Source organism: Mesocricetus auratus, unplaced genomic scaffold, assembly GCF_017639785.1.
Source record: "Mesocricetus auratus isolate SY011 unplaced genomic scaffold, BCM_Maur_2.0 Super-Scaffold_100029, whole genome shotgun sequence".
Lineage (NCBI taxonomy): Eukaryota > Metazoa > Chordata > Mammalia > Rodentia > Cricetidae > Mesocricetus > Mesocricetus auratus.
In genome coordinates, this window is record NW_024429210.1 from 19,647,113 (window position 1) to 19,669,101 (window position 21,989).

Consider the following 21,989-nt stretch of genomic DNA (forward strand, 5'->3'; position numbering starts at 1 on the left):
CAGAAAGTTGGTTTCCTATTTTGTGGAAAACACACACATACACACACACACACACACACACACACACACTGACTCAGTTAGCAGATGAAACTAGGACATGGATGGAATTAAATATTCCTATAAACAGATCAATCACTTTCTATTTAGAAAACAAAAGAGTATCACAAAGAAAGCAGCTGCTCATACTCAGAGAGAAAAAATGAAGCCATGAATTCTGTGAAATTTGAACCAAAAACTCTGCCTTTGTAGTATGAGAAACTATAGTAATTTTTAAAAATTGTTTTCTCTTCACTTTGTTTTGCTAAAGCATTTAAATAGAGTGTGCTGTACTATGATTATAAAGCCAGACATAATCACAAGCCTGTGCCTTAAAAAAACAATAAACAGACATGTAAATCTCTGCTTAGTGACACATTCAAGCCAATTCCCCCTTTGGTAAAGATCACTTAGGGAAGAGGACAACACTTGATGGCCGGCCTGCACACACCTCACTAAGGACTCACTAGCAAGACAGATGGCTTCTCGGGAGTTGCTGAATTCCCCAGAATAGGTAGATATGAGCAGGAAGATTCTTAGGTCTTCCAGACACCAGCACACTTGCCGGCACATGGGAACGCAGCTCTAACAAGGCTTCACATTGCTCTTGCCTCCACATTTCACTTTCTCATTGTTCCAGCAGTCTGCGTTCTGGGCTACACGGCCAGGATGAAGTCACTCGTTCCAGTCCAGAACCTGGTTTATCACTCGTTCCTTGACCTCGTTCCAGTCCAGAACCTGGTTTATCACTCGTTCCTTGACCTCGTTCCAGTCCAGAACCTGGTTTATCATTTTGCAGAGCTCCACATTGAGCCTCTGTCGCCAGCACCTCCAATGCACAGCAGACATACCTACCTGCTCCTTCCTTGCTTCCAAGCCCTGAACAGCCCCAACTCCTCCTTTTCCACTCCTCAATCCCCCTGGGGTTCCCTTTCCTCTCCATGGTCTTTAAAATAAGGGTATTTCCCGGTGTTCTCGATTAAGCCCTCATTCCTTTTTACCTTATGTGCTCTCTTTTAAACTGACATAGTTGGGGCCAACAGGAAGTTGTGTCTCCAGGCAGGCATTCAACTCATGTCTGAGATGACTCCCTCAGCTCCTACAGCAGCTGTTCTGTCCTGACTGTCACCACTGTCTTCTAGGGAAGAAGGTGAGACCGGGTGGAGGACAATACATAAGTGGTGAATCAGATTCTAACCTAAGTCTGACTGACCTAAAGCCATAGCTTTTGTCTCCACAAGAAGCACTTCTAGGACACAGAGGTCAGTGGTCTGACGGGTGGAGTGAGGAGACAGAGTGAAATTGTAGAATAATGTGAGACAGAGTCTGAGAGAAAGTCGGAGAAAAGACTGTGGGAATTGAGGAAACAGACATTGACTCTGCTTCAAGAAATCTGACGGGACTTCACAGAGATGGTGGCACTGGAATTGGGTTCCATGAATCTGCCCCATGGAGAACATTCGAAGCAGCAGGGATGTAGCTGTAACATGGGGAATGGGGCTCATGGGTTAAAAGCTGAGGACACAGGAAGAGTCCTGTGGAGATGGTGACAAACAGTAGGGTGGGCCCAGTCAGGAGGAGTCTTCCACCAAGGCAAGGACAGGTTAGGGCTAGCAGAGAACAGGGGCTCCAGAACCTAAAACCATCTGGAGAAACGTTTTTAAAGACTTTTCTTCAATGGATTATAAACTCTGCTTCAGTTATCTCAGATGTGGCCAGTGGACATCATTAAAGCAGATTATTGTGGCATTTTAGTGTCCTTTTCCTTGAACTATACTTTCTAGCGCATGAAGGTGCTCTTGTGTTTTCCTTGCCCCAGGTTCTGAATCAGTTTCAGTCTTCTTATGGGGAAAAGTATTTAGAAAGTGTTTCGTGTTGGGTGTGTCACTGCCACCAACATGTCTTTGTTTCCTGGCCCTCTCAATGCACAGAATAAGTTAACAGCCTGTGCATGATTATGTATGTATTTTCACATACATCTCTATATTTCTGTGGGGGTTTCTTCAAAGTACACGTTTCTTATGGCTCTCTTTAATCACAGTCTTTATGGGGGTAATAGAAGTGCATTTCTTTCTTTTATCTAGGTCTTGAACAGGGACTAGGAGTGGAAGGAAGGGCAGCATCAGGAGGCTACTGTGACTGCACAGATGAAAGCTAACGGTATTTGAACATACACTGTAGGACAGGACAAGGTCATCTGCACCGAGGGTTAGTAGGACAATGGAAGCCAAAGAGGGGATGGGGAAGCAGGCACCAAACGCTTCCCACGGGGCTGCCACGGCTGTAGCTCACACACGGCCATTCACACTGTAAGCACTCAACAGTGTAAACAGAATTACCTTCTCACTGTTCTCTTATAAACTATGCAATTCATAGAAAATAATTGCAAGGTCTGAAGAGAAGGCTCAACAGTTATGAGCATTTGCAGTTCTTCCAGAGGACCCATGTCCATTTCCCAGCATCCACATTGTAGCTACACTTGCAACTTCAGGTAAAAGGGACCCAACACTCTTCTGGCTTCCATAGGTACCATGCACATGTGGCATACTCATATAAATACACATAAACACATAAATAAAAATAGAAAACTAGAGTAATTATAAGAAAACATTCTAGGATGCATGTGTCCTCCATGCTGTTTTTATTATATGTGGGCTACATACGGACTTTTAATATAAGTAAGGAAGGCTTAGGAATTCATTGTGAGCAGGCCAAGTTCTCACATAGACATAGCCCAGGTAGAGTGGCTGGATTCTACCATTCAGCAGAACAGGCTTACAAGGCTTTTCACCAAGAAGCGCTACCTGTCACAGCATCTCTTATTTCCAGAAGAGCATTGCTGGGGAGAGAATCATTAAGCCGGACCCTGCTCATCACTGCTCATCAGCGCCGCGGCATGAAACCCACTGGAGCACAAGCAGCATGAATTAAGAAACTGCGAAATGAAATGTCAAATTAAAAGGAAATACCCCTTGGACATTCTAGCTAAAATAATGGAATGTTTAAAAGCCAGATGCAAGTACAAGCCAGAGGGAAAATTTCCCCATTGGTATAGTAAAAGCAATTACTCACTCATCTCCCCACCATTAACTCCCTGGGCAGTGTTCAGGCTTCCACCATCCTACTCTGCTCAAACAGTGAACTATCTCCTTGATATCCCCACTCTTGGTTTCCAGGACATGCCACAACCCTCATTTATCTCCTACCCTGTGACCATCTTTTACAAGCACTTCTTTTCCTGATGGTCTCTTAAAAGTTGATCTTTCTTGAAGACCTGACTCTGGCCTCCTCTGTTTTCTCCCTATACTTTGGGTTACCTCATCCATTCCAACATACTGCAACTGCTCTCTCCCTTATCTAGGTGTATCATAGGATAGATCAGAGACTCCCCAGCATAAATGTAGTCCTGCTTCACTCCAGGGCACATTCTGAGAGCTACGTTGTCATGCAATTTCATCAATATGTGGCCACCAGAGTGAACAGACTGGGAGAGTATAGGTCAATGCCTCAACATGGTCTCGTAACACAATCAAGATGCAGGAAACATGTGGTAGGCACTCCTGCTGACATAGCATGGCATGCTGCTTCATGGTAAGCATTTTAAAATACAAGTATATTCTAAAACAACAAGTCGGTGCAATACATATGTAAGTCAATAACAGCCTCTCATTTATCAAGTAGCTATGTGCTGCTGTATATAGGTGTATGTGCTATACACAACCAGCTGCATAGGTTTGTGCCATCACCACAAACATGAGTGTTGTGCTACACTACAATATCAAGAGTTCCATTGCAGAGACATCAGTAGGTAAGACATATTTTTCAAATCCTATATAGTCTTAATGGAATCACCAACCCATACAATCCATCACCAAACATCACAATACTCAGCATGACCATATGTGCAGAGCTGAATTATCTTTCCCTGACCTTGAATCTCCCCTTGTTCAATTTCAATGAATGATAACTATATACACCATGGCTACACCAGAATCTTTCTTCATTCTGTCCTTCCCACCCACTCTGGCTACATTGACTCACCAGAGATTTGGGATCTCCAGGTTATAGTCATTATTATCTTTGCAGAGCACCATGACTAATGTCAGAGCAGTGCTTTTTTGTTTGTTTGCTTTTGGTTTTGGTTTTTCAAACCAGAGTTTCTCTGTATAGCCTTGGCTGTCCTAGAACTCACTATGTAGACCAAGCTAGCTTTGAACTCACAGAGATCTGCCAGTCTCTGCCTCCCACATTCTGGGACTATAGGCATGTGCCACCACATCTGGCACAGAACTAATTCTAAATAGTCTCTGGACCTTCTCATCCAGACACTTCAGTAAAAGAAACTACCTTGGAACCTAAATCAAATGTTTTGTTTTCTCCAAAGAGTCTTCTCTGGCCATTTCCCTCAGTCTTGAATGGGTTAGATCTGCATTCTGAGGCTCCCAGAGACCTTTGGCCACATTGTAGACACCCAGCTGTTCCTGTATGTTGAATATTTCCTCGTGATTTTTTGAGAGGAGGCAGATATTACTTAGTTTTGTATCCTCAGCACATCATGGAGTATATAGAACATGGTAGACACTCAGGAAAACCTTATTGTAAGGCTTTTTCATTCCACTAAACCAAGAGTTCTTTTTAAAATTTTTAAGATGTTATTTATTGAGGGTGGGATTGCACATGTGTAGCACGCATGTGGATGTCAGAGGATGGTTTGCAGAAAACGGTCTTCTCCTTCCACCACATGGGCTCCAGATATTCAGGTCATGAGGTTTGGTGGCAAACGCCTTTAACCACTGAGCAATGTGGATGGCCTCCTTTTTAAGCAACAACCTCTCTCCACTCCAACCCAAGATCATACCTTGCATTTAATAGAATATCCTTTCATCCTTTGTAAAATCTGAACAATGGACTTGGTTTTGTCTTTCAGGAAAATGAAATTCTTTTTCCAAGTACAGATCAGTTGTGTTTTAAAAATGATCCTTAATTTCCCTTGGTGTATTTTCTCATGGTTAGCTTGAGGCCATGAAGTTTCAGTAGGTGAATCTGATAAACAATATTGGGGAGTCATTGTATGGAAGAATGTGGCAATGGATGACAGTCAGAGGCAGCCGGGGGTCTTAAATAAGTGGGGAAAAGAAGCAATGTGCCTGGTAGAAGTGATGGTCGCTCCACCAAACACTACAGAGTTAAACAAGATCCAATTCTACTCAGCACCAGACAGCCCTGGAGCAATCCAGAGTGATTCCTGTGGCTGATGGAACTAGAGACCCATTCAGTATGGTGAAGAATAAATAAAAATAAGGAATGGAGTTGTAAATGATGACAAACGAGAATCTCAGCATCTTCATCAAAAGGGATTTTAGAAGTCATAGACCCAGAAAAGTCACAGACGTGATGACAGTTGGAACTAGTGCAGAAGTCAGTGTTAGGTGCACCAATACCCACTGACATGCCATTGTGAGCTCTCTCTCTCTCTCTCTCTCTCTCTCTCTCTCTCTCTCTCTCTCTCTCTCTCTCTCTAATATTAGATGAATAAATAATAAGAAATCCTGAAGAAAAGGTCAACAATGATCTTCCTAAAATGTAAACTGGCAAACTGGCCTGTCTACCTTGGTAAGTCTCACTGATCATCAACACTTGGTGATTCCCCAGCCCTCTTCCCTAACTTCATCTCCCACATCACACCTCTTGCTCTCATCCCGCACCACAGCAATACTTCTCCATGGCCCCGCTCTTGTAAATCCCAGACCTCTGCACAAGCTGTTTCTTGTCCCTCCTTCCCTCCTATCTTTATCCTGCCTGTTAAACAGCCCTTTATCCTTCAGAAGTAACACTCTTCAACCACTTAAACCAGTGGTTCTCAACCTTCCTAATACTGACCTCTGGCCATAAAATTACTTGTGTTGCTACTTCATGACTTTAATTTTGGTACTGTTGTGACTCAAAATGTAAATGTGTTTTCTGATGGCCTTGGGCAACCACTGTGAAAGTGTCATCTGAGACCCAGGGGGGCTGTGACCCACAGGTTGAGACCCACTGCCTCATACAGAACTTCCAATTTTGAGTCACCATTTCTGGATCTTTGGGTCGAACACTCCTGTGCCAGGAAAACCAACTTCAGTTAGAGCTGGCAGGTACTACCTTACAATCTATGCATACATCTGGACTTCATTTCCCTCTTGTAAACATTTGATTGTATTCTCAAAAATTACTTTAAAGGCTATGTATTTCCTAAATCAGAAGTATGCAAGCCAAAATTTTCCTTATAATGCAGTCAAAAAGAAAAAAATGAAAGGAAGGAAGGAAGGAAGGAAGGAAGGAAGGAACAAAGGATGGAGGGAAGAGAAAGAGAGAAAAATGAGGAAGGAAGGAAGGAAGGCTTAAGCACGAATATCTGAAGAAATGATTCATTCATTGTGTATTGGTAACTTTTTTCATTGCTATGACTAAACACTTGACAAGAAATATCACAAGAGAAAAAAGATTTGTTTTAGCTAATGGACAAGCTCCTGTCCACATGGTGGGAAGCAAAGAAAAGATCCTGGAATCCAGTTGATATTCTTCCTTTCCCTTTTACTCACTCCAGGATGCCAGCTCATGGGACAGTGCCACCTGCTCTCAGAGCAGTTCATTGCCCCTGCTACCCTCTCCCAGAACATGCTCACAGGCACAACAAGGTGCTCCACTGGCACTCACTAACCCAGCTACTTCCTATGTGTTACTTAATTTAATGAAGTTTCAAAATCTAGTCAGTGTACATTGTAAGGTTCCAGCATATATCTCAGTAGAAAGCATCATGTTCTTAATGGCCACATTCTCCATCCAGACCAACAGAGAAGCAGAGGAAGAAGACAAATGAAATTTTGTGTCAGATTATAAAGCACTACAATAATTGATTTTTATTATTGAAATTTTCGGCCCAGGCTGACCTCTAACTGATGATCCTCCTCCTCTGCTTCTCATAAATATTAGAATTACAGATGTGTACCTCCACAGTCAGCACCAAAAAAAAAATCAAAACTCTGAATTCTTCCTATCAATCCAAGCTGAAAATATTTTCAAGGTTTTTCTCCTCTCAAAGTATATATAAAGCAATTTTGATGGAAAGCTTGCTTACCCTACATCATCCCTCATTAATGTCAACTAATTGGAAAGGAAATCAAAGAGCAAATGAAAAATAGTAGACATCTACTGTGCCCTAGTGAAGTTGTTAGGTATGGGGACACACATGGAACTCAAACTGGAGAGAGAGGTCACTAAGAGCAACATGACAATGTAACATGACACAATGATTCTACAAGAAAAGCTTGTGTACCATGGTCTGAGGTTGTGGAGAAAGGAAGGCTTAAAACAGCTGGAGCTGTTGGCAGAGCTTCAAAGGAAAGACGGCGCTTGCTTTAAGACTGAAGGAAGGGAAAGGCTGTGTTAGCAAGAAGACAGAGGTCATGTCAAGCAGCTGAGAGGCATGTCAGGGATGAGCTGGCATTGCAGAGGCACTGTGGCCTGCCCTCTTGTGAGAACTGAAAATCCATGAACTAACACTCGTATTTTGAATTTAGATTCTGTTTAATGTTCCTGCCTCTACATTTTTTGGTTTTTGTCTCAGTATCTCTCATCATTTCTTCCCTGCCTGTTTTCTGTAGTGGACCCACTGTCCATTCTTTTTCATGCAGGCCCCTTTATTAGATGCCCTTCCTATAGCAAAGGCCCTTTGAAACGTAGTTTCACTCTCTAGAATGCAGCTTGTCGGACTAGGTCAAGCTCAACCCATACTAAGTCAATTAGATTCTCTTTGCTGGGAATTTGGAATTAAGATTCAAAAGAAAAAGTTTCAGTTGCTTTTGTAGGACTAGGGACTGAGACAGACTAGGCAACAGCCATGTGCAAAACAAATCATTAAGTTAAACAATAATTCTAGAGCCAGGAAAATTTTGAAAAAAGCAAAGACAATCTCTGTGGTGAATGGGAAGACTTGCAAGAGAAAGAAACGGTCGAAACGTGGCTGCCTGGCATCTGCAGCCAGGGAGGCGACCATGTGCCCTGTAACAAGGTCCAAAAGACTCCCTTGTCACGTGACAAGCCCCTCCTTGATGGTTCTCACATTATTTTCAGGTCACGTTTTTGTCTTACTTATAAAATTAACTAACACTGAACATAGCATAATGTTTTAACAGCATTATTCAATAGCAATTAAGGCCCCCCCACCCCAAAGAGACAGCTTCTATCATTTTTTGTTTGTTTGTTTTGTTTTGTTTTTCAAGACAGGGTTTCTCTGTGGCTTTGGAGGCTGTCCTGGAACTAGCTCTGTAGACCAGGCGGGCGTCGAACTCACAGAGATCTGCCTGCCTCTGCCTTCCAAGTGCTGGGATTAAAGGAGTGCGTCACCAACGCCCAGCAGAAAGCTTCTATCTTGAAATAAATAATCTCGTAATAAAGCCCAGGGCTCCATCCAGATAACAAACAAAACAGAACAAGTCTATGTGTGTACAGTGAGAGAGAGCGACTTTCATCTCCCATCAAGTGCTCCCAGGTGATGAGAAACGGAGTGGCGGAGAAGCAGCGGCAGATCCCAGAACCCTTGAGTTTCTGGGCTGAGATCATCACCCTGCCTCCCTTTGAGTGAAGACAGAAAAGAACCCAAAAAGACACAGATATAGGAACAGGGTGTGATAGCACATGCTTGCAGTCCCAGCAGTTGGGAGACAAAGGCAGGAGTATCAGGGGTTTGAGGTCCTCTTCTACTGCATGGTGAGGGGAGGCTAGTCTAGACACTTGAGACAGTGTCTCAAACAAAAAAAAAGAGCTTTGAAAGAGCAAATAAAACAAAAAGTCACCTTCTATAACTCCCTTTACATTCTCATAGACTCACCTCCAACAGCAGGACTGGAGTCTGCAAATTCTTTTTTTTTTTTTATTGTTAGTAATGTAGTAATTTATTTGAAAGGTAGGAATTCTCATACACACACAATGCAAAGATCTTTAATCACAACCTGTGTAATTCACTCATTTTTGCAATTATTGACTAATTTATCAATAATAAATTCCTAAAATCTCCTTTGAGATGGTAACTTACAGTGTGATAAAGTTTTTGAAAAATCTTATAAAAATCATACAAAAACTTGTATCTCTGAAAACACCCCTTCCTCCACACTCCTCCTCTTTGCCCTTTAGTAGATTAATTAGGACCTTCTCTCTCAAGCAAAAGGAACCATCCAGACTTCTACTCTTGTAACGCCTTCCTTCATTCCATGTTCCCTTTTGTGGGACGGCACTTGGTATTTCCATGCAGACTTACACATTAACAATGAAATTCACCAAGCAATGAAATGAACTAACTGATTTGTAGAGGCATTCTCCTCAGGGAGGTGGTTCAAATGTTCAGAAGTCCTGGCACTTTGGAACAAAACAGGCTTCATGTGTTTTTTTCCATCTCTAATCTTTCCTTGAACTAGTGACTAACGTTTTGGAGGGCAGTAAGCTTCTGCCAAAGTTATAGACTGTAACAGTTGGTACAAGGGTTCCACTCGCTTTGTAATAACCAGTAAGATATGTCAGCGAGGATCCTGCATGTGTCCAGCCCAGTGTCACCAATACCGTGCGGGTTTGCTCTGACAGCTTCCATGTGGGCTCTTAAGAAGGGCTGAAATGCCAGAGGATTGAGACTATGAGGCTCGGGTGGGGCCCAAATCCTCCAGATGTGACTGCTTTTACTTCCAATGTGAATCCAAGGACCTACCCTCCTCCTTGACAGAGATAACAAGTGCCTCATCTCATAATCAGAAAAATATGGTCACTGGAGCAGGGACATCAGTAAACGACGTTGCCTTCAGACTCTCTTGGAGACCTTATGAGAAGTCCACGCTTCAGTTCTCTTTCTTCTACTTGAAATGTTAAAGTTATATCTGGTCACGTGACCTCCGCTAAGTAAAAGGATTTGATTCCACCTTCTACATATTTCTCTGTGAGAACTAATTCGATCTCTGACTAAACAAGCATCTTGAGGAAATGTGAGGAAGTTACTTCCAAGTGAGTAAATGTTTGCCTGACCGGAACCCCTTTCCTATGGCTTCCCCACGTCTACAGGCACAAGCTTACTGGTGGGAGGAAGTGTTTTAAGCAAAATTCCTGTGGTCATTCTTTCCATTTTCAGGCAATGGGTCACTTGGTGTGCCTGGAGATTAGCCAGGCCATTTGCTTTTCCCTGCATGATTTAAGTTAATTCTTTTTTTTTATTTTATTTTCCAGTTTAAATTTAGATAAGAAACGAGGTTGCTTCACAAGTTAGTTCCAGGTCCCTCTCCCATTCCCTCCCTTCCTCCCGTGCCCTCCCCCAACCCCCCCCGTTATCCCCTCATTTCCCCAGGGAGGGTGAGGCCCTCCATGGGGGTGTGCATAGTCTGTCATTTCATATAGGGCAGGGCCTAGACCCTTCCCCAAGAGTTCAGGGTGAGAGTGCACCTCACATTGTTCTATGGGAGTCCAAAGTCCATGTGTATACTTGGGATGGGTACTGATCTGCTGCCCAAGGCTCAATAGATTCCCTAGGCCTCTTCACTGACACCCAGATTCAGGGGGTCTTGATCAGTCCCATGCTGGATTCCCAGGCTGATGCAGGTTGGGAAAAAATTTTTCAATCAAATGGACCCAAGAAACAAGCAGGGGTAGCAATCCTAATATCTAACAAACTAGACTTTAAAATAAAATCAATCAAAAGAGATGAAGGAGGTCATTACATACTCATCACAGGTGAAACCCACCAAGATGAAGTATCTATCCTGAACATCTATGCCCCAAATACAAAGGCATCCACATTCGTTAAAGAAACATTATTAGAACTTAAATCTCATCTAAAGCCCCACAGAGTTATAGTGGGAGATTTCAACACACCACTCTCACCACTAGACAGGAATACCAAACAGAAACTCAACAAAGAAGCAAAAGGTCTAATAGAAGTAATGACCCAACTGGGATTAACAGATATCTATAGAACATTTCATCCACATAAAAAAGAATATACCTTCTTCTCAGTACCACATGGAACCTTCTCAAAAATCGACCACATACTTGGCAACATATCAAACCTCAGCAGCTACAAAAAAATTGGAATAATTCCATGCATCTTATCAGACCACCATGCTTTAAAATTAGAATTCAACAACAACACAAATTGCAGAAAACCTACAAACTCATGGAAATTGAATAATGCTCAACTGCACCATCCCTGGGTCAAAGAGGAAATAAAAAAAGAAATTAAAGACTTCCTCGAATTCAATGAGAATGAAGACACAACATACCCAAACCTATGGGACACTTTGAAAGCAGTGCTACGGGGGAAGTTCATAGCTCTAAGTGCCCACATGAAGAAACAGGAGAACAGTTATACCACAGAATTAACATCACAGCTGAAAGCTCTAGAACACAAAGAAGCACACTCCCCCAGGAGGAGTAGACGCCAGGAAATAATCAAATTGAGGGCTGAAATCAATAAAGTAGAAACCAGGAAAACAATACAAAGAATCAATGCAACGAAGAGTTGGTTCTTTGAGAAAATCAACAAGATAGACAAACCTTTGTCCAAACTTACCAAACAGCAGAGAGTGAACATGCAAATTAACAAAACTAGAAATGAAAAGGGGGACATAACAACAGACTCTGAGGAAATCCAGAGAATCATTAGGTCATACTTTGAAACCTGTACTCCACAAAATTCAAAAATTTAAAGCAAATTCATTTTTTTAAAGAAACAACTCTGGGAGTAAACAAATCTATTGTCTTGACTGCAGCTTGCTCTAAATGTAAATGGCTCCATTCTACAAATGCATAAAATCTTCAGATTCTTTAGAATATGATGTCTTTAACCAATATGGAACAGCAGCCAAAGCTGCTGACTTCTAGCACTTCTGGGTTAATCTTTTTAAATATTGATTTATTTTAAGTGTGTGTGTGTGTGTGTGTGTGTTTCTTTGTGGGTATGTGCATGGGTGTGCAAGTGTCTGTAGAAGCCAGAGATCTTGGATCCCATCAGAGTCAGAGTTACAAGTGGTTGTGAGCCACTTGGTATGAATGCTTGGCATAGGAATCAGGTCTTCTGGGGGAGCAGTGTGTGCTCCTAACTACAGAGCCATTTCTCCAGCTGTAGGCTAAGCTTTTTAATGGTTATTTCTGTACTCCACTTCAGTATCTTCTATAGAAGGAATGGGACCCTAGAAAAAATCAGTGACATGGGAATTCAGTGTAATTTCACAGGGAAAATTTAATCTCAACATATAGAATAAGCACAACTGGATACCTGCATGCACAACCCTGGATCTGGACTCCTACCTCACACTGTGTTATAACCTAAAATGAGCCATCAAACTAATCTAAGAATTGGATACTAAAACCTCAAAACTATTAGAATAAAACAGGAAGAAATTTTTAATGATCTTGGATTGGATGATGGCTTCTTGAATAGAATATCAAAAGTACAAGAAAACAAAAAAATAAATAATCTGAATATCATCAAATTTTAAAACCTTCATAAGCCAAGGGACACTGTCAAAAAAGTGAAGACAACCCAACCCAATAAAAGGAATAAATATTTGTCAGTAATACACTGAAGGCCTACATTCAGAATATAGAGAGAACTCTTACAACTCATTAATAAAAAGATAAATATGACTGGGAAAGGATTTGAATAGATGTTTTCTCCAAAGAAGACACCTGTTATAAAATAGATAACAATCAATATATGAAAATGTGAATGATATTAGCCACGAGGGAAATACAAATAAGATACCATTTCATATTGAGTATGATAGCTAAAATCAAGAGTTTAGCAAGCCTGTGGAGGAATTAGGATTCTTATACACTACTCCTACAGATCTGTAAAATAGGGTGATATATTTGAAAACAGCCTGGTGGTGCTTCAAATAGTTAAGCAAAGGAGCTGGGCATGGTGGCCACACCTTTAATCCCAGCACTCCTGGAGAGGCAGGTAGATTCCTGTGAGTTTGAGGTCAGTCTGGTCTACCTAGTGAAACCCTGTCTCCCCCACTCCCACTCTACCCCCGCAAAAAAAAACCTATAAGAAGAAAGTTAAACATAGATTTACCATATGACCCAGCCAATCTACTCCTAGTTATCCAAAAGACTAGCAAAGCATGTCCACACAAAGACTGTGGAGTGAGTCTTAATGTCACCAACAAGGGGAAATCTTCTGACATCTTTCAACTTGCTTTAATCAGTAACTACTTGGTTCTTTAGGGGAGTGGACAAACACTGTACCCAGTGGTAAACACTCACTTCATATATATGGATATATAATCATATATATGATACACAATTGAATAAAATTCTGCTCTTTCCAGCTCAAAAACACCTGTGTGCTGAGTTCTGAAGCATACCAGTGCATCCCTTCAAAGCTGACTTCTGAAGTGCCCTCTGTGGGCAAACAGCACCAGCATCAGTTAGGAGCTGGGAAGAACTCAGCAGGTGGCCCTCACAGACCTGCTGGCACAATCCTGATCTCACCAAGTGACCCCCATGCACAATATCTGAAAGCTGTTTGTTCTCAAAACTTTAGTTAGACTTAAAACCAATCCACACTTGACAAACTCAAATAGACCTACAAATGAAGCTTGACTGCTGAAAGTATGTAATCCATGGGCTAAAGAGAAGCTTCTCAAATAACATGACTGGGGAGCCGAGCCAGCAAGTCAGCCTTCCTGCAGCTTCCCTCCCATTGTGACCAAGTCACTACCATAACAGGGAGGTTCCGATCCTTGGGGAAAGAAGAATCCTCCAGCACAGCCCACTTACAGAACCTACCATGAACTAGTTTTGCTTTGCCATAGTGAACTCTGCCTGTATGACCATTGGCATTGGTTGGTTGATTGCACTCTACATACGACAGGAAAGTTTTGTGCAATGTTTGCAAGGAGTTACCAGATTACAATCACATTTTCAAGTAAAAAAAATGTGTTCATATTTCTGAATTTAAAATTGACACTGATAGCTAATAAGAAAAACTGTGTTCATGACAATGATGGAATGACTGTCCTGGGAAATCTAGGACATATGGTACCAAAATCCATGAGGCATTAGTGACCTGGTTGAGAACTGGGATGCCCTTGGTCTTTCTCTGGGTCTCTAACATCAGATTTCTAGCTACCAAGTTCTTTCCCACTCTGATGTATTTGCATATACTCTCCTCTGCCATCACATCTGCAGTATTCGGTCCCTTTACACCCCAACTTTAAATGCTACCTCCCTGGATAGATATGCTGGAAACATTCTCTAACGTCACTCCCATGTAGCATGAATAATAAAAGACCCAGAGACTGATATTGGGGTTCAAGCTTCAAGCTAAAGATCAGAGAAGCAAAGCAGCAGACCATTAGCTCTTACCTCTACCTCAGGCTGAAATAGCTGCCCTCTCCTCAGTGTGGCTGGAGGATAAATCTCTCATGAGACCTTTTAGCTCTTCCTTTTATATCTCCCTAGTGCTGGGATTAAAGGTATGTGCCCCAAAATGCTAGATTACCTTTGTATGAGCTGTTTCTCGTTTAGAGTGGATCAACTTCATGTAGCTCAGTATGGCCTTGAACTAACAGAGATCCATCTGCTTGTCTCTTGAGTCCTGGGATTAAAGGTGTGTATCACCATTGCCTATGGCTTGTGGCTAGCTTTGTTTTCTGTACTGTCAGGCAAGTTTAAATAAATGATAAGTAACAATACATCACCACACTCCCATATCCCCACTCAGCCCAGCTCCTCTTTGTCTGCCCCTCAGCACTCACAACCATCCATACCCACCATGTTGTCTGCACTCACTGACAGCATCCACACCAGAGGTCCCCAGGGATTCTCTGAACACACTCTTGCACCAGGCACACTTAGACACAATAAGAGTTTTTGTTGAATAAAAAAATAAAAAACAATTAGAATTAGAGAATAACTAAATCCTAGTAAATATCATCAAATAGTCTATAGCTCATTCATTAACAGCAACCATAAGACACTTATCAATAGCGCATTAAGTGTAGGAGCACACACCTGTAATCACAGTATCCAGAAGACGGTGTGGCAGGAGGGTCTCAAGGTGAAGGTACTTTGAGCTAGATAGCAAGTTTCAGTCAGACAGCACTATAAAGAAAGACAATGTCTAAAATAAACAAATAAGCCTTTTGTTTCATGATCTTGCTGATACGCAAAAGAATGAGATACAAGCTAAATGACTTAAATCTATGTCTTTCCTGGAGACAACCTGTAAACTGAAGTTACCACCTACAATGTGATGGCATATACATAATTGCCTCATACAGTGGCAAAGAGCACTGTCTTCGGCAGACAAAGGTTCAATCACACTCTCCCCACCTCCACCCTCCTTCTGTGGCCCTCTTCCTTCTCCCTCTCCATCTCCCTTTTGTGGTCTAAGGATTTAGCCCAGGGCCTTGTACACACTAGTGCTCTATCACTGGGCTTCATCTCCAACCCAGGATTTAGTTCTTTAGAGGTATCTCTAGGTTTCCCTTACTCAAAATATAAAGTTACAGGCCCAGGCCTTCACGGGAATCCACTTACCAGACAGTTGAGACTCAGCTATGACCATCAAGCTGATCACTTCAAACTCAACAACTTCAGTCAAAGCTGCAGCATTAGGTTACTTTAGCCTGGCACAGTTTAGACTTCTAAACTTTTTTAACTAAGCATTTCACCAGATGACCATTTCTAACCATTGTCTGAAGACTGGTGGTGCTGCTAAGGTGAACTTGAACGTTGTTCTCTGGCTAGATTGAGATCTCAAGGGCTCTTAAACATAAGCCCAGGATTTATAGGCCAACTGATGATGAGTGGAGCTACAGAGAACAAGTTTGTTGGGCCCCAGTTAGCAACCAGTGCAATGGTAGGAACCACAACAACCAAGAACAAGACCCTGGAACAACAGCTTTGGGCTTTGGAATCAAACCAGCCTTGACTCTAATTCCCATTCTAGAGCCAGCCTGCTGCTAACCACGCACAAAACCCTTAACCCCTCTGTACCTTATCCATCTTGTCAGTAAGTGGGGGCCAGCAAGCCTGCCTCCCCAGAAGGTAGGCCAAAAGGATGGATGAGATAAATATGGATACACATTTAACTCTGCTTCTTTAACCCTCTGGGAATGTTAACAACATCAAGGAGCTATTTCCTCTACAGGTTTGGAATAAGAGAATGGTACCAGATATCCCTGCAAAACCTGAGGAGTATGTGGCATTCTCTGAGTATGGTGAAAGCTCTCATGGTTAGAGGTTACACTGAAGCAGATGGGGCTGCCCAGAGTATGAATACAAGCATAGTTCCTGTGGTGACCCATATACTGTGGTGCCTTCTATGCACCCTCAACAACACTACAAATACCTACAAATCCCACTTTATAAATCAAAGGATGTTTTAATGATAACACTGATGCCCAAATTGCAGCCGATCGAGGCTTCATAAAAAGGAGAAGGGGAAGACAAATAATTCCAGTATAAAGCACAGAATATCACAGTACCTGCATTACAGCAGGTAAGAGGCAAACGACTTAAGGCTTTTAATGGAAAATAAAGGCAGAATGGTAAATTGGGGTACAAAATAATGGAAAGATATGGAGTCTAAACATCCATCTGTATACAATGAGGAGCTGTCTTGGTATGAATGTGTTTAATTGAGCACAACAATAAACATTGATTGAGTACCTACTAAGGGTGAACTCCCCAAAATTTTCATACATTATTTCTAATCATCCCAGCAATGCTGCAATTTGGGTGTTGACAGCTCTATTTCACAAAGAAGGTCAAGAGAAGTCACAAACTCCTTGGATGCTTCTAGTAGATTGAAGTGGGGTTCTTCCCACTTGTTTCTGATGTCAAAAAGTCAGTGTCCTTTTCCCTAAAATAGCACTGCTAACTAAACCTCCCCTGCAACAGGAAGTAAAACAAAGAAATAAGAATAAAATGGAGGAAAGGAATTATCTAGAAGAAATATAGGAATCCGGAGGGTGGAGACGATGTCACTGTGAACAGGAAAAGGAAGGCTATGGAGGATGAATGTGCAGGGAAGTTTTTCTTCCATTACTCACTCTTCACCTCAAGTTTCCCTGCCAGATCAGGAAGGCAAAGCAGTAATTACCCAGTTAGCGTCACTCACTGCCTTGCCTTCAAACCCAATTTGAGTCTCCTCAGCCCAGTAGAAAATACCACAATGTTATCAAGACTAGAAGATGGCATCATTCTCTCATCTATTATCTACACTGAAAGGCATTCAAGAGAATGAAACTAAGCCTCCTTATCCAGAAAATCACATTATGCTCACATAGCAACACTTCCAAAAATCTGCCTAAAAATATGCATCCTGTCAAAGCAAAAGGACACATGCTGAGCCCTAATGAGCTCCGCCAAACCCTACATATACAGTATTATAAAATGGAGTATGTTGTCAATATATGGTAGGCTGCTTTGTAGCTAATATTCCAGGCAAAGCTGCATTTTTAAAAAAAAGTATCAAATTTATGAGTATGAACATTTCCTTCAAAGCCAGGGACCAAGCGGACAGTAATTGCATTACCTGATTTGCTGAAATCAAGTGTTTTAATATTCAAGTAATAATTCAAAAAGACAAAATATTTTTTTGCACTAAAACCTTGGCTACTACAGTCAGCTCCATTCAGTGACAAACTTCAATATTTCAAGCGGAACAACAGTGATATACTATGGCATACAGAGATGAATTGAAATGCATGAAGATAAAAGATTGTACATTGTGGCTTGTGCACCGCCTTTCTCAGAAAAAGAGATGTTTACATGTGTAAGATAAAATGACAGCATACACATTCCAATTTAGATCCCTAATTACATAAAGATCTGTGGGTTTTGTTTTTAATCCATTAGACTTCATTTTATTCCAAATGCAAAGATATATGTCAGTGTTAGAACTCTCTGCTCACCTGCACATACACAGAACCAGCCAAATATGGAAAATTTAAAGACCTTAAGTCATACCAGGCTTCAGCCTAAGAGATAGCCATCTCAAGAAATGGAGTAGAAAGTAAACCATCCCTTTTGCTCCCTCATCAGTTAAGTCTACCTGCAAAGCAAATGTAATTTCATTGCCTTTTCTTCAAACCTGAATGTTTCTTTAACCATCCAGCCAGGTGTCCTCACAGCCCTTGTAGGCCAGCTGCTCAATACCACAATGGTTTACTGAAACTACACCCTTTTTCCACCTTCAATTTCAACAGTGCATTTCCATTTTTCCCTTTGAGAACCACCCCTCAGTAGTTCAGGGAACTGTCGTGTTAACATCATTTAACCCCAGGGACTCTTCTGTTTAATTGCTACTCTTTTCCTACCCCGAGGACCATTTCTTATTTGATGCTGCAATGGAAAGCACTGCATGAAGACTGGCGGAGCAAATACACAATGGGTTTAAATTTTTAAACATCCAACCTTTTCATGAGTCACCGTTAATCATTTGCACCTGTGCCTGTAATAATCAGTCACGAAATTAGTGAAGCAAAATCTGTGGAATGGAACTCAGTAAGGATGCCCTAATCACAACCCATCCCAAACCAGGGAGGAAAGGGAGCTTTTGTCTTATGTAACAAGAAGAAAGTTTTACATGCTGGTTCCACCAAATCTAGAGGGCATTCAGAGCTCCCAGTACTCAAAATCTAATGGCAGAGATGAAGCTGGGTGTGGTGGCTCACCCTTGTAATTTCAGCACTCTGAGATAGAAGGATTTGTGGCCAGCGTGGACTCCATACTGTGTTGCAGGCCAACCTGGGCTCAAGCATGAGATCCTATCTTAAAAACAAGGAGGGAGGGCGGAGTCAAGATCTTGTGTGTGTGTGTGTGTGTGTGTGTGTGTGTGTGTGTGTGTGTGTGTGTGTGTTCTCCTGTATTTCCAAGGATTAAGTTTTTGCCTTCTGTAACCATTTTCAATTAAAAACATCATTTTGGATTATAAGTACAACACAAACTGAGAGCAAATCTTCTAAGTCCCCACTGAGAAGGTAGAACATTCATTGACATTACACTACTTCATCAATTTTTCCATGTGAAAGGCAAATTTAGAGCAACAGGAACAATATTCTGAAAAAGCAGATGCTGCCGGCACCCATGAAACACACCCATCTGGAAGATACAAACACTGTCTCTGTTCCTTGCCATCAATCTTCAGCAATCATTCTCTGTGAGTGGAGGTGCCCATTCCATGCAAAGCATCCTCAACTGCCTTAGGCAGGAAGTGATCCCTAAGAGCAGCATCTGAACCACACCTTATTGGCCATAGGAGATGCTGACAAAAGCTGCCAAGAAATATGAGGGGATAGCACAGAGAATCAAATATGTCCCCCTTTAATTAAGCAAGAGGGCCCTAAAAATGACGATTTCGTGCAATGGAGTTCTCCTAGACCATCCACTACCAATGGTACTCACTCTGTCGGATAGATGGTAAGATTTTTATTGTTCAGTAGCTGCTGCCTCTCTTTTAAAACTCTGAAGACATTGTGGAAAGCATCCATTTAATGTGTAAATACGGTTTTGGCACTAAAACACTGCTGTAATACCAGAAACAGTCCCCACCCACTATAGAAATGTTCCAGTCCAGCACTTAAGGGATGAAGATTCCAAACTGCCTGTACCAAAATTTTTCTTTTTCTTTCTTTTTTCCCTTTTTTTTTAAAATCAACTTGCATCCTGGGGAACCTACTGAGGAGCCCTCCAAAAATGCTACCCACAGTTCATCTATTGGTCCTATGCCTATTTACCTACGTAGGGAAGAGGGAGGAGTGTTTGGTAGGTATACAGCCCTTCCACTTGTAGCAGGAATGAATAAAACAGCAGCACAACCCTTAACTCAGAGAGCTTAAAAGCCCTCTGAAGGGACACAGATATCTCCCTCCCATCTACACCTTCCTTCCTATTTCTTCCTAGCTCTAGCCTCTGCAGCCCTTCTCTAGCGGCCCTAGGACAATCAACATTCCGTAGGCTCTCAGACATGACCCCAGTTATTCCCACCTTTTCGTCCTTCATATCCAACCCTTTCCCACGGCCCCAGTCCACCCCTTACCTGATAATGTCGTCGTTGTGTCCCAGGAAGAATTTTTGGCTGTGCTCGCGGGTGTTGTACACCACCCCTACCCCAGCTACAAAGTAAACCACCTCTTTGCCAGCGGTGTAGTACAGGTTGTTGCGGCACTGGTGACCCCGGTACCCGTACACCCACTCCAGTCGTAGCTGGCAACTGGGAGCTGCCCGATCCGCCATGATAAGCCGACCCCGAGCGACCCCCAGTGCCCCGCGCGTCGGCTCTGTCCTCTTCAAGGCTCGGGCTGCGGCGGACCTGCAGGGTTCAGGGTACAGCGCCGGGCGCCGATTTCCGCGGCGACGCACAGGCACAGCCCAGCTCGCCGGCCACCATCATCCGCTGCTGCGGGAGACGAGCCGCCGCCGGTGCGCAGCAGCGAGACCCCGCTGGACGCCCCGACTCCTTCCCCCGGGGCTAGGGGCTTCGGGGGCGCCTGCACCCGCGCGCAAGCCTCACTGCACCTGCGGGCTTCGGCCGGCGGGAGAGGTTCTCCCCGGGGTCACCCCGCCTTTAAAATCAGAGATCTGCATATCCAGACGCGGATTACCCAGTTCGCCAAGTTTGAAGCGCGCAGGGGCTTCGCAGCAGGCGGCGGGATTTATTCTGTGGCAAATCTGATCTGATAGGCAGCCGGAGTAAGCTTTGCCATCACCGTCTTTGGATCCGAAATTGACAGTCTATATCTAGGATGCGAGAGCGAGGGAGAGAAAGAATTTTTGCATGTCACCTACTACAAGAAAATGATCACCAAACAAAAACCAAGTTGTGGGTTGTGTTTTGGAGTTTTGCTTTTTTTTTTTTTCTACCTTTCTCCTTCCGTATCACCTCCTTAATTATAGGAAATACGCCCTAAATGTTACTGGCTGGCAGTTGCTGATCTAATTTAAAATAATACTTGCTGTTTCCTCCATAAAGCCAGGGCGAATATAAAATGCTCATTTTTTTAGATGCTCCAATTAGTTGTCATGCATGTGTTTAAAACCCATACCCTCCATGAGCCTTCTCTTCACAAAGAAAACCATGAAGAACTTAAGCCGCTCTCCCTAATCAGCAACTCCAATTGCAAGCATCATTAAAAAAAAAAATCTGAATCAGAGGAAACAGGGCAACTAAAGAAGAGCACTACCTAAAACGCTCCCTGTCCGGGGGGGGGGGGGCGGAGAAAAGAAAAGAAAAAGAGAAAAAGAAATAAATTAACAAGTGGCAAAATAATAATAATAACAATAGCAATGTAATGACGACGACGATGATAATCGTGCCCCTGTCCCCAAGAAGCTCTGAGCTAGCTGAGAGACCCTGCGGGCTCCGGGTTCCTGCATATAACTCGTCGGGGGGCGAGGTCTCCCGCGGGGCCCCCAAGGACAGCGACACCCCATGCTCAGCGAGGCGCCTCCGCGGCGGTTCCGAGGGATGCCAGTCCCAGGGACGATTCCCGGGCTCGCACTCCACCGTCCCAGCGGGGTCCTACACTCCCACCCGGAGCATCCCTGCTTCCTTGGTCTCTAACCTCTGCTGCCTGCCGTGCGTCCCGAATCCCGAACCAGCCAGCAAAATCCTCTGCCTGCCCTCCCTCCCCGCCCTGGGCACCCGGGGATAGGTTTCGTCACTGGAGCGCCCAGGGACCAGCTCTTCCTCCAGCTAGGGCTCCGGAGGCGGGGCCAGCGCGCGGACGGGTTACTAGGCGAAATCGCGGCGCTAGGAAACGCAGACGCCCGCGAGGGCTGAAGCCGCCCCTCTCTCTGCCCGCTTCTTCTGTGTGCATCCTGGGAATCGTAGTCCTCTGCAACCAGCTGGCGCGAAGAGCGGGTGGAGTGTACTACAAGTCCCAGGATTCCATGCGACCGTAGGGCGGTGTGTGCCACGG

The 21,989-nt window shown here is 43.2% G+C and overlaps 1 protein-coding gene across 8 annotated transcripts in view; it reads right to left on the bottom strand.

Annotated features, from left to right (window-relative positions):
• The window catches only part of Eml6 (EMAP like 6), a 251,358-nt gene extending 229,582 nt beyond the window's left edge, over positions 1-21,776 (bottom strand). For 4 of the 8 annotated variants that reach the window (XR_005871734.1, XR_005871735.1, XR_005871733.1 and 1 more), the window contains exons 1-2: positions 21,633-21,776; positions 20,108-20,808 (exon numbers count right to left, since the gene is read on the bottom strand). Coding sequence is in view for 3 of the 8 variants with exons in the window: in XM_040733159.1 (XP_040589093.1) it covers positions 20,108-20,304 (197 nt within the window). In the remaining 5 variants the exon portion in view is untranslated. The remainder of the gene's footprint in view (positions 1-20,107; positions 20,809-21,632) is intronic. The other 4 variants (XR_005871731.1, XR_005871732.1, XM_021227280.2 and 1 more) reach the window with 2 other exon arrangements.
• Positions 21,777-21,989: the final 213 nt, after the last annotated feature.